At 60.9% G+C, this 12,837-nt stretch overlaps 1 protein-coding gene across 1 annotated transcript; it reads left to right on the top strand.

The window, feature by feature from the left end:
* The first annotated feature begins 741 nt into the window (after positions 1-741).
* SLC4A9 (solute carrier family 4 member 9) lies at positions 742-12,617 on the top strand. The gene is given in 22 exon segments (XM_036391575.1): positions 742-1,010; positions 2,500-2,567; positions 2,570-2,659; positions 2,872-3,021; positions 3,137-3,198; positions 3,297-3,454; positions 5,066-5,150; positions 5,429-5,583; positions 6,123-6,239; positions 6,512-6,686; positions 6,917-7,050; positions 7,165-7,436; positions 8,116-8,168; positions 8,265-8,447; positions 8,562-8,675; positions 9,289-9,450; positions 9,606-9,784; positions 9,928-10,000; positions 10,902-10,970; positions 11,807-11,980; positions 12,304-12,450; positions 12,567-12,617. Coding segments are annotated over 22 exon segments (2,940 nt in total).
* The last annotated feature ends 220 nt before the right edge of the window (positions 12,618-12,837 follow it).

Below are 12,837 nucleotides of genomic sequence, written 5' to 3'. Positions count from 1 at the left end.
GTGCACACAGCCGCGGTTTGTTCCCGGGGGCCGAGCGGTGGCGGTGGGCACGGCATGGGCACAGCGAGCACCGTGGCTGCTCTCTGCTGGCAGCGCTGTGCAGGCCCTGCCATGTCCCTGTCCCTGCAGGGTGCTGCGGCTGTGCCCACGTCCTTCCCCCTCCATCCACTCACACAGAAGCCTTCTGAACAGCGGCACAGCCCCGGAGGCCTCCCAGCCCTTTCTGTCAGCCCCAACACGGGCAGCCCCTTATTTCCCCACTCTCGATTTGCTCAGTGGCGCCACATCCTTCCCCAGAGCACGTCCCCATATCCTCTTTCCCAGGAGGAGCTGCCATGGGCTGTGTCACCCCTCCTGCCATGGGCACAGCATCCTCTCACAGGCACAGATACTGCCACCAGCTCTCCAGGGCTGGCCCTGCCACCCCCTCACCAGCACCTTGCAGGGTGCAGACAGCGCTGGGAACACACGAATATCCCTGTCCACACAAGCTACCTGCAGGAGGCAGGTGGGTCCCTGGGTCCCTGGCCCAGGTGGGCAGCTGGACACGGCAGGACACAACCATACTGGGACCTGTGGGGCTGGCCCTGCTGTTTTGGGATGCTTGTTTTGGGCTTGGCTCCTGTGTATTGGTTTGTGGCCAGTTTAAGCCAGCTCTCAGCTGTTATAAGGTGTGGGATGAGTGGGATCCTGTGAGTGCTGGAGGGGAGCTCACGCCTGTGGCTGCCGGTGCCGGTGGCCATGCGAGCCCACAAGCCCGGGGCGGGTGGCCCGGCTCTCCGGGCAGCAGACAGCTGCTCACAGCCCAGACTGGAGTGCAGCAACCCCGGAGCTCCCTCCCAGGCTTTCGGCTGCAGCATCTTCCCCTCCAGCACGGCCACAGCGGCCCGGCGAGCTGGTGCCGCCCTGCAATGGGAGGAGAGGGGGGACGTCACCTGCCCGCTGCTCTTCATCCAGCTCAACCAGCTCCTCAGCACCCCGGCGGGGCTGGAGTGGAGGGAGATGGCCAGGTAGGCACACCTGCGAGAGCCAGGCTGCTGGGCCACGCTTTGGGCGCCCAGGGCATGTCCCGAGGCTGGCTGCTCCCCAGCCTCAGCCCCGAGGCAGGGCTCTACCCCGCCAGTGCCCAGCTGGGCTGACTTAATTTCACGGCAGAGGGCAGGATGCCAGGCGGGCCAGGCTCAGCGCCCTTCCTCCTGCTCCTCTCTGTTGCCTCTCCAAGGCTCCAGCGGCTGTGCCGGGGCTGGGATGTCCCCGTGCCCCTGGCACCCCCTCCGCCCCCGGCAGTGGCACAGGGCCACGGCAGTCTGGGGACAGCAATGGGTCTTCAGGCGGGGTCCGAGTGTCTGTGGGACCAAAGCCGCCGGGCTGCGGCTCTCCCCGGCAGCCAGCCCCGCACGCTGCCCCCGGCAGGAGCCCGCAGTGCCGGGCATGCTCTGCCTGGGCAGCGCCCACCCACGGGGACAAAGGGAAGCTCTGTCTGAGCCCCGCGTTAAAATATTTGGCACGGCCCGAGCGTGAAAACAGCTCAAGACACTTCTGTTCTGACTCCAGCAAGCGCTGTTAATGGCAGGGCCACCCCCAGCCCCAGCACAGCTGGGGGAATGATGGGCTGGGAGCAGCCCTGCAGAAAATGCCTGGGGGTGCTGGTGGGTGACAGATGGGACATGAGCCAGCACCGTGCACTGGCAGCCCAGAAAGGTGAGTGTGTCCTGGGCTGCACCACGGGCAGCAGGGTGAGCAGGGGGTGCTCCCCCTGTGCTCTGCTCTGGGGACACCCCCTTGGGGCACCACATCCAGCTCCTGTTGAAGCACATCCAAAAGAAACCATGGAAATGATTTGAAGGCTGGAACAGCTCTGCTATGGAGACAGGATGAGAGAGGTGGGGTGTTGTTTAGCCTGGAGAAGACAAAGCTCAGGGGAGACCTTAGAGCCTCTTCCAGTGCCTAAAGGGGCTGCAAGAGAGCTGGAGAGGGATTTTGGACAAGGGACTGGAGTGACAGCACAAGCAGGAATGGCTTCCCACTGCCAGAGATCAGTGTTAGATAGGATATTGGGAAAAAATTCTTCCCTGTCAGTGTGGTGTGGCACAGATTGCCCAGAGAAGCTGTGGCTGCCCCATCCCTGGCAGTGTCCAAGGCCAGGCTGGAAGGGGTTTGGAGCAAACTGGGATAGTGGAAGGTGTCCCTGCCCATGGTGGAGGGCTTGGAATAAGGTGAGCTTTAAGGTCCCTTCAAACATGAACCATCCTGCTACCTCATTGTGGATGGAATTCCCCTGATCATACCTTGGAGAGGTGTGGGTCTGCAGGAATGGGGACATGACCACTTTGTCTGCCTGGCTGCCCCTACACCATGAACCAATGCAGGCCCCTCTGAGCCACCCAAACCCTTCCCTTAGCCAGCCCCATGCTAAGCTCAAAGATAGACCCAAGCTTTAGCTCCCACTGCTGGCACAGGGCCTGCCCTGCCACTGACCCCCCACATCTCCCTGGGCAGGTGGATCAAGTTTGAGGAGAAGGTGGAGGACGGTGGGGAGCGCTGGAGTGCACCCCATGTCCCAGCTCTGCCCTGCACAGCCTGTTCCAGCTGAGGACATGCCTGCAGAAGGGGACAATGCTCCTGGATCTGGATGCCACCAGTTTCAAGGAAATAATTGGTACATGAGTAATGCAAGGGTCACCTCCTGGGATGGGCTGGTCACCAGAGAGGGACAGGCCACCAGGAGGTGCCTATGGGACAGCACTGATGAGTGACAGCTGGGTACTGGGGGGGCTCTCTGCTACTCCAGCTAAGGGGGTTTTCCCCTGGGCAACTCCCCAGTGGGCAGTGAACCAAGGGCACTCAGAGCTGTCCCTGTCCCTGATGCAGACAAAGCACTTTCTGAGCAGCCTGAGGAAGCAGAGCTGCAGCCTGCACTGAGGGAGCGCCTGGCAGCCCTCCTGCTCCTCCAGCCACAGCACCAGCCTACAAAATCCCTGCTGCAGCTCCTTGCTGAGCTTGGTCTCTCTCCCTGCCGAGGTAGGAAACCCAGCTGTCCCACCAGGCATCCTCCCACTGCCTCCAGCCCAGGGCAGTGCCCATGCTGGCCATTCACCTGCACATGGATTTTGCTGCTTCCTCTCTTTCTTTGCAGAGAAATCCAAAGGCAGGCCTGAGCCCAGAACCCAGGTCTCCAAAACACCTCTTAAGGAGCAGGTACAGCAGCATGGAGCTGGGCTGGGAGCAGCTACTGCATCCTGAATGCCCAGTCACGGCATCCTGAGTACCCAGCTGCTGCATCCCTTTCCTTTCAGCTGAGAAACAGATTCAAGAAGAAGGTCCCACCAGGGGCTGAAGCAGCCCACGTTGCTGTTGGGGAAGTTGAATTCCTGGAAAAGCCCTTCACTGCCTTCATTCGCCTCAGGCATGGGGTGTCCCTTGGCTCACTGGCTGAGGTTTCTCTTCCAAGCAGGTAACAGAGCATGGCCGATGGCCCTGCTCCCTCCCCCATCCCTGTCTCCCCATTTCCCCCCACACCAGACAAGGCTTTGTCCAAAGCAAAGGGAATTGCAGCCAGTGCCACGTGCAGTCCCAGAATCCTGTCTCACTCCTTCCCCTCCTGCTTCTCCCAGCTCCTTAGGAGCACTCCAGAGTGGGCTGAGCGTGCAGCATCTGTTGGGCAGCCTGGAAGGGACATCCCCTGGGTCATTCCCACTGGGCTCTGCATTCCCTGTCCTCAGCTGGCTCTGGATGCTCTCCACCTACTGCCGGGACCGGGATGCAGGTTTTTAGGAGACTCCTGTCCTCCAGTTCTCCTGAGTGCTGACAGGCGGTGGGCGGAGAGGAGCAGGGCACAAGGTCCCCATGGTTTCCCCGTGGCTGAGGAATGCATCCTCCAAAGCCATGAGGGGAAACGGGCCGTGAAGCCTACCACGGGCAGTGCGCCTTCAGCTGGGGACTTCCTTAGGAAGTGCGCGGAGGAAGCGGGCGGGGATCAGGAGGGACATTGCCACCTCCTGGTCACTCTGCCCAGAGCACCCGTCCCCAGGAGCTGGGAGGAGCAGGACAGACAACCACGCGCCTCTGCTCTCTGCTCCGCGGGAGTTGGGGGCAAGTCCCCGGGAATGCCCCAGGGTTCGAGGCTTTCACGATAACCCCTTGCCCTGTATTTTCCTCCTGTTTTCCTCCCCCAAACCGAAGGACAGGGAGACCTTGCCCATACCCATCCCTTTGCCCAGGGTGCCATCCCCTTTGCTGGCCATGCCAGGCTGTCCCACAGGTGCAGCCACTGCCTCAGGGTTGTCTCTCATCCAGATCCATTTCTAGGGTCTTACGGTTTTCCCACTGCCTTGGTGCAGCAACCCCCATGTGGCAACTGTCACTTCCCATCCCTTGGAGCCAGGTCGAGGGGCCTCCAGCATCTGGGGGTTCTCTCAAGTCCCACTTGCACAGCCAGAGGAGTTTCCCTGCCCCCTCTCTGGGGGTTTGCTCAGGGTACAGTCACTGGAACTGCTTTACAATCTCAGGCTTTCAGAACTGTAACCATTCCTGACAGTTTTGGAAAGGTGTGGAGGATTTGTGTGGATTGTCCCTCTGGAGATTTTGCACCATCCTCTCAGTTGTGGGATTTTTACCATATTTTATCAAGGGCTCTGAGCTCTCTTTCCAGTCTTCTCCCATGTCCCCAGAGTCCTGTCAAACCTGCTGCCTGTGCTGCTGGCAAACTCTCCTTCCCTAACACACCAGCATCCTGCCTGCGAGCAACATTCCCAGGAAAATGATGCCACAGACACCTCCAGCTGAGGATTTCTCCTCCTCTGTCCCAAAGACCTGTTCCCCCACACCTCCCAGTCTGGATTTCTGCAGACCCTTGTGATCCAGCCGGGCTCCTGGTGTCCCATGCTCTCTGTGAGGTTGCCATGCAGTGGCAGCAGACACTTCACACATGTGTCTTGTCTTCTGCCCCCAACCCCACTTTTAGGGTGGTAGAAGCCCCCCCAGGCCTGCCCAGCCCCCCCCCCCCTCAGAGAGGCATCCCCTGGAGGGCAGAGGGCTGCTCTGGAGATGTGCTCTCTTGCCACAGGTTCCTCTTCATCCTGCTGGGCCCCCCCAGAGTGAAAGCCTACCACGAGGTTGGCAGGGCCATGGCCACCCTGCTGACAGATGAGGTGAGCCTGGCACAGCACCCAGGGGTGGGATGGGCCTGGAATGGGGACACCAGGACTCCTCTGCAGGCTGCAGTGGAGTACAGAGAATGGGGCAAGCTGGTGGCCTCCCTTGCCCAGGATAAAAAACCAAAAGCTTGGGTGGGTTTGCAGGATGTAGGGCCCCTGTTGTTGCCCTGAAGTGGGAGAGTTTGTTTCCTGGTGATGGCAGCAGGCTGGAGGAAGGTTCCAAGTGGGTGAATGCAGGGACATGGTGGCTAAAGCACAGCATCTCCCCACAGCTCTTCCAAAGAGTTGCCCGGCAGGCTGAGCACCGAGAGGACCTCATGGCAGGGATGGAGGCATTCCTGGATGAGCTGGTTGTGCTTCCTCCTGGGAAGTGGGACCCTGGTGCCCGAATCCCTCCACCAAGCCATCTGCCAGCTCCACGCAGGAGGTGGGCTGGAGGAAGGGCCCCCCAACCCCTGCCAGCCCCTCTGTCTGTGACACTGGAACCTCCATCTCCATGGGGATGAAGCTGCCCAGGAACCAGGGGGTCCTCCCAGCCAAGCCCCTCCACATGTCCCTGCTTTGGTCCCCCTGCTGTTAGTCCTGCTGTCCCACCTGGCAGTGGATGGCAAATCCCCTCCCAGGGGAGGTGATGGGAACACTGGGATGCAGTTCTTACATGTGAAATTCAACCTCTGAGCAGGACATTCTCAGCTCTGCCCAGCTCCTCCACTAAAACCAGTCCTGCAAGGGCTGGCTCCAGAGCTTGCCAGAGGAAATCGTGGTTGAGTTGGAAGAAACCTTTAGAAGATCATAATTTTCCATATCTCCTCCTCTTCCTGATCTTTCTCCTCTCCATTATCAGGCCCTGTTTGCACCCCTGTCCTCTCTCCATTCTCCCTTTCCTGTCCTAGTGTCCCCTAAATGCAGCTGGGTCCTGAGGGTCCCAACCTGCAGCCTGTTGTCTCAGGCTCTGCTCTGCCACAGGACTGCTGTGGACCCACTGGAGCAGCAGCCACATGGAAATGGGGACACGACAGCAGCTGGGGACAGAGCCAGCCCAGGGCACCCACGCTCTGGGGAGGAGCTGGAGAGGACAGGCAGGTCAGTGTCTGCAAGGGCACTGGGAGGGGCAGCAGGTGCTGGATTTCCAGGTCACTGGTTTCTCATGGGGCCACCATGTCCAAGCCCCTCTGGGTTCCTGTACCCAGGGGAAGGGACAATCCCTTGCTGTGCAGCTCTCTGATTCCTGTACCCAGGGGAAGGGACAATCCCTTGCTGTGCAGCTCTCTGATTCCTGTACCCAGGGGAAGGGACAATCCCTTGCTGGGCAGATCTCTGTGGGGTCTGCTCTGAGACCTCCCTCCTCACCCCAGGCTTTTTGGGGGGCTGCTGCGAGACATCCGGAGGAAGGCACCATGGTATGGCAGTGACTTCTCTGATGCCCTGCACCCCCAGTGCCTCTCAGCAGTGCTCTACATCTACCTGGCCACAGTCACCAACGCCATCACCTTCGGGGGCATGCTGGGGGATGCAACTGCCAACATGCAGGTCAGTGTGGCCTGGGGTGCCTGTACCAACCCTGCTAAGCCCAGAGAGCCCTGGGGTGGCCACCTCCTACCAGCATCCCCAGGACATCCTGAGCATTGTCTGAATTCCTCCTCCTTCCCCTGTGGTCCCCAGCACTGACCCTGTATTCTTCTGTGCTGCTGGGGGTGCAGGCCCCCAAGCCTCCTCCCTGCCATGTGCCTGGCACCTGGCACCCCTTCCCTGCATTTCAGGGGGTGCTGGAGAGCTTCCTGGGCACAGCCTTTGCTGGTTTCATCTTCTGCCTCTTTTCGGGCCAACCCCTGACCATCCTGAGCAGCACCGGCCCCGTGCTTGTCTTTGAGCGCCTCCTCTTCTCCTTCAGCCAGTGAGTTCAGGGCCAGGGATGGATCCTCAGCCCAGCATCCCCCAGCTGGAGCATGGGCCACCATCACTCCAGGCAGGGGTCATTGGCAAGGCTTTGAGCCACCCTTTCCCCCAGGGATCACAGCCTGGACTACCTGGAGTTCCGCCTCTGGATTGGGCTCTGGGTGGCCTTTTTTGGTGTGGTGCTGGTGGCCACCGAAGCCAGTCACCTGGTGGGGCACTTCACCCGCTTCACTGAGGAAGGCTTCTGCGCCCTCATCAGCCTGATATTCATCTACGACTCCCTGAAGAAGATGCTGAGCCTGGCAGATGCCTTCCCCATCAACTGGCACTACCGGCTGGACAACGTCACCTCCTACAGCTGCACCTGCAACTTGTCCAGCCCTGGTGAGCCCAAGCGGCCGTGGGCTGGGTGGGTGGGGAGCAGGAAGCTGCTGCCCCAGGATGCCACTGGAACCTGTTTCCTGGCTGGATGGGGGAAGGCACAGGAGGAGGAGGCTGTTTAATCTCATCCTTGCCTGCCTGACCACATTGCAATGTCCTCCACTTCCCTCCATAGTCTGTCCATCTATTCCTGCCTCACAGAACTGCCCAGGAGCCAGGGCAGTACAGGGAGCTAGGGCAGCCTTGGCCCATCTCCTGTGCCTCCAGGATGGGGGATGTCAGAGGCTGGAAAGGGGGCCCTGGATGGGTTCACTCTGCCATTTCTAGCCCAGTCTGTAAATCAGGGGCTGTTGGCTGGGGCTTGAAGTCATGACCCTGGAAATGACATGACCCACACTGACCCTGGAAATGGGACCTACACCATGTGCCAAAAACATCAGGGCTGGCCGGCTTGGGATCAATGGTGCCTCTGAGTGCCCAGTGCTTTAGCCATGCCCTTCACAGGGACATCCCCCTCTTGGTGCTCCCTGGGCATCAACCGGTCCCAGGGCCTCAGAGGTCCCATGGGACCCCATCCAGTACCCTGAACCCTCAGGAAGAGCTTGAGGACCCAACCTGATGGCAGCATCATCCCAGTCATCCTGATGAAACCTGTACCAATCTGTCCCCTGTCACTTTGCAGGTCACAGCTCTGCAGGGAATGACACGTCACTGCCCTCACCCCTGACCTGGCAGGTACAGTCCCTGCTCCCAGGCAGGCAGGAGAGGCCCTGGGCTGAGCCCAAGGTGTCCATGTGTGACCCCTCCTCACCACCCACCTTGTCCCTGCAGCCTCCTGCCACCCCAGCAGGGCTGAGCAGGAGCCAGTGCCTGGATCAAGGTGGGCATCTCCTGGGGACCAGCTGCCAGTATGTGCCCGATGTCACCCTCGTCTCCTTCCTGCTCTTCGGGGGCACCTTCCTCTCCTGCACCGCGCTCAAGCGCTTCAGGAGCAGCCGCTACTTCCCTGTGGGGGTGAGCATCTTTCAGCCACCCCAGTGCCATGGCCACCTGTCCCACTGGTGTGGGGATGGCTCTGGGTGCAGCCCCCACCCCTGCCAGCCTGGGCCAAGCCCTGTCCATCTGCAGGTGCGGAAGCTGGTGAGCGACTTCGCTGTCATCCTGGCCATCCTCACCTCCTGCGCTGTCGATGCTCTCCTGGGCCTGGAGACCCCCAAGCTCCTTGTCCCCAGTGAGCTGAAGGTGCCAGCAGGGTGGGCACAGCACTGTCAGGGTGTGGGTCTGTGCCCACCACGGTAGCCACCCCACTGTGCTGTCACTGTCCTCCTCATCACTGGCTCCAGCCCTACAGGGGTGCAGGCTGCACCCCAGCAAATGAGAAAGGGTTGAACACAGCTGATCCTGCACTATAAATAACCTGGCTCAGACCTGCACTGTACAGATCACACTGGAGCAAGAGCCACAAGCTCCAGCTCCAGGTTTGGGCTACTCACCCTGGGTGTGGAGAAAGGCTGGCAGTGCCCCAGAGCACTCACCACCACCACCTCCTTGGGCTCACCATCATCACTGCCCAATGCCACCTCTCCCACCTGCTGCACAGGCACATGCCCAGCTCCTGCCTTGTGGTGTCCAAGAACAACACCCTGCTCTGTCACAGCCAGGTTGTCCTTCTGGGGGGCTGGTGGGTCAGCAGCATCCCCAGGATGAGTGAGGATGCTCTTCCACCTCCGAGATGGGGCATCCCTGGGTGCCTGTAGGGCTCCAGCCTGGGCACGTGGGGCTGATCCCATCACCTGACTGCACTGCACACCCCACATGTGGGGGGCAGCTGCCATGACCCTTCTGCTCTCCACAGCCCACAAACCCAGCACGGGGCTGGATCGTTTTCCCCTTTGGAGCCAACCCATGGTGGGTGTGCCTGCTGTCTGCAGTGCCTGCTGTCCTTGTCACCATCCTCATTTTCATGGACCAGCAGATCACAGCTGTCATTCTTAACCGCAGGGAGTACAAGCTGCAGGTGAGCAGGGAGACAGGGAAAAGGCAGCACCAGCCAATGGGGGAGGATCCATGTCCTGGCTGGGCTCCATGGAAGCAACCAGGGGAGAGCAAAACCCCAAACTGGCCAGCAAAGTGGGAAGATGTCCCCAGCCCCTGCTGCCTTTTCCGCTGCAGAAAGGAGCAGGCTTCCACCTGGACCTCCTCTGCGTCTCCCTCCTGATGGTTGTCACCTCTGTCACCGGCCTCCCCTGGTATGTCTCAGCCACTGTCATCTCCCTGGCACACATGGACAGCCTGAGGAAGGAGAGTGCAACCTCAGCCCCTGGAGAGCACCCCGAGTTCCTGGGCATCAGGTGAACAACCAGCCTGAGCTGATCCCTATCCCTGTGGCCATCAAAACTGCCCAGAGCAGAGACCCTGGGGCCAGAAGGGCAGGTAGGGGGGTGGGCTCCCAAGGGACCCTGGGCACCTGTGACACCTGTGCTGCCACCCACAGGGAGCAGAGGCTGACAGGCCTGGCTGTTTTCATCCTGATGGGAGTCTCTGTCTTCATGGCCCCTGTGCTCAAGGTAGGAGGCCTGGCTGGGGTGGCCTCTTTTCCTAGACAGGGGGTGGCCGTACCCTGCAAGGCTGGAGGTTCCTCACCCTGAGCCCTTGAAGCAGCACAGGAAGCCTGTGTGGCAGGCAGGGAGCTGTGCCCTGTGTGGCTATGGACCAAGGGTTTGTGTCCAGTGCCACAGGAGGGCTGGCACACAAGGCACTGTGGCCCCATGTCACCTGCCCGTCGTCCCCATGTGTATCTGGGTCCTTGTGCTACCCAAACACACCCCACCACTACCTCTCCACATTGCCACGTGGATGACCTGGCTGCTGCTGGCTTTCACCTGCTGCCACTGCCATGCTGGGAAAAGCCCCTCCAGTGGCCCTGCATTACCTGTGGGCAGACAGGAGGTCTCTTTTCCTCCACCTCTCTCCTCACCTCTGAGGCTGGTCTCATACAGCCTTTGATAGAGGGTCCTCCCAGCACCCTCACCTCCCAGCTGGATTTGATGGAAGATCTGTTAGATGGATCAGGAATTGGCTGGATGGTCATGTCCAGAGATTCACAGTCAGTAACCCAGTGTCCAAATGGAAATGAGTAACAAGTGCTGTCTTCCAAGTGTTTCTACTGGACAAATACTGTTAAATATCTCCATCAAAGACATAGACAACAAGATGGAGCACATTTGCAGATGGCACCAAGCTGAGGTGCAGTGACACCCCTGGGGAATGAAATGCCATCCAAAGGGACCACGCAGGACGTGGTTCATGTGAACATCAACTGCTGATGCCAATAAGGCCAGGCTGGGCTGCTGGGATAAAGGAGGCACAGCCTGTGGACACACACAGAGGCTTTTACATGAGAGGGCACTGAGCAGGCACAGACCCCCAGGCACTGCCCTGCTGATGCCCCACCCCACTGCCTTGCAGCATATCCCGATGCCGGTGCTGTACGGGGTGTTCCTGCACATGGGGGTGACGGCCCTGAACAGCATCCAGGTGAGGGAGGGCTGCACTGGGAGGGGGAGATGGGGGGGAGGAGAGGCTTTGCTCAGCAACTGCACAGCAGAGCCTGGATTTCAGCTCTCTGTGGTTTACAGCCTGGAGCAGAGCTGTCTCCCACCAGGCCCAGGACAAGGAGGGAGAGGAGGGACCTTTCCAGGGCAAAGGAAAGGGACAAGGAGGGCTCTGGGATGCTGAGGAGCAGGAGAGACTTGTGCACTGCTGGATCAGGTGGTTTGGGAGAAGTGGGACCAGTGGATAACACAGACTTGCTCTCAAAGCCACAGGGACTTCCTCACCTGGGAGCTGCAGGCAGAGCTGGGACAGGACAATCCTTTGGTTCTGGTGTTGCTACTCATGTGCCAGTTCTCTTCTTCTCCCGAGAAACCAACGGAGGGGGAAAAAAAAATCCCTATTCCAGAATTATCTACACCACTTTTTCCTCTAAATAGTACAGTTTCCTTGCAATTACCCTGCTCTAGATGACAGGCTGGGAAACTCCCACCCTCCCTCTGCTTGGGAAACCCAGAGCTGTGCTCTGGAGGAGGCTGCAGCAGTTTCCTGTGAAGTGAGGGGGATCAAGGGGTGTCATCTCTCAATTAACCCTGTAAGGGCAGCTAGAGTCCTTTCTGTCCTTTCTTGAGGTCTGCCTGGAAAGTGCTCCCCTGGCCTGGGGTGACAGTGGCCCCAGGTCTTACGGACAAACTCGCTGGCCCAGGCATCAGCTGGGGGTCAGCACAGAGGGCAGGAGGGCCGCAGTGCAGAAATGGTGGTGAAACCCAGCTACCCAGGAGCTGCACAGGTGTGACCCACCTGCCATCCCCTCCCTGCAGCTCACGGACCGTGTGCGGCTGCTCCTAATGCCAGCCAAGCACCAGCCAGACCTCGCCTACCTGCGCCACGTGCCCCTGCGGCGGGTGCACCTCTTCACCAGCATCCAGCTGCTCTGCCTGGCCCTGCTCTGGCTCCTCAAGTCCACCGTGGCCGCTATCATTTTCCCAGTGATGGTATGACACCGCTGGAATCGGCAGCACTGCTTTGGCCTGGGCTGGCTGCTGCCCACCCTGGGCATCACTGGGCCCGGCACGGTCCTTTGGGAGGGGACCTGAGCGGGTGGCTTTGCCACCAGCCTTCACTCCCTGCTCTGGGGCTTGGGGCTGTCACCAGGGGCTGAGTGACACTGTTGGGCAAGTATGGTCCCCTAGGGCCGGGAGGGGTGACAGGCCAGCACCGTGGCATCTCCGGGGGTGTGTGACAGAGGGACGTGACAGAAGGACGCTGGCTGTCCCCCGGCCCCAGCGGTGCTGACCCGAGCCTGGCCCGGCCGCAGCTGCTGGCGCTGGTGGGGATCCGCAAGGGGCTGGAGCGCATCTTCTCCCCGCACGACCTGAGCTGGCTGGACGGGCCCCTGCCCGGGCCGGGGGCGGCGGGGACACACCCGCGGGAGCGGCCGGAGCAGGGGGGCACCGCCGAGGAGGTCGGTGCTGTCCTGGGAGACTCGCTCGGCCACAGCCGCCCCGGGGCCGAACCGCTGGCGCGGGGGTGCCCGGGGTGGGCGCGGTGCCAGTCCCGTAACCCCTGCTCCCCCCACAGTGCGAGCCGATGCAGCGCCCGGGAGCGCAGATCAACCTGTCCGTGAACTAGGCCGGGGCTGAGCGGGGCCATCGCTCCGGGCCGGGGCTGCGGGACCGAGACCCCCGGGGGAACCGAGACCCCCGGGCCACGTGGCCGCGCGGTGACGTCACAGTGGGCGTGGCCGCTGGAGCGGAGAACCAGGGCGCCCAGCCTATGGCGGCCCGCTCCCGCGAGGAGGCGGGGCCATGGAGAAGGCCGTGCCCTTTGCTTTGATTGGCAGCTCCGTGAC

The sequence above is a fragment of the Molothrus ater genome, chromosome 15 (genome assembly GCF_012460135.2).
Source record: "Molothrus ater isolate BHLD 08-10-18 breed brown headed cowbird chromosome 15, BPBGC_Mater_1.1, whole genome shotgun sequence".
NCBI lineage: Eukaryota > Metazoa > Chordata > Aves > Passeriformes > Icteridae > Molothrus > Molothrus ater.
Note: the sequence above shows the minus strand (reverse complement) of the source record. Positions and strands in the feature narration are given on the sequence as shown.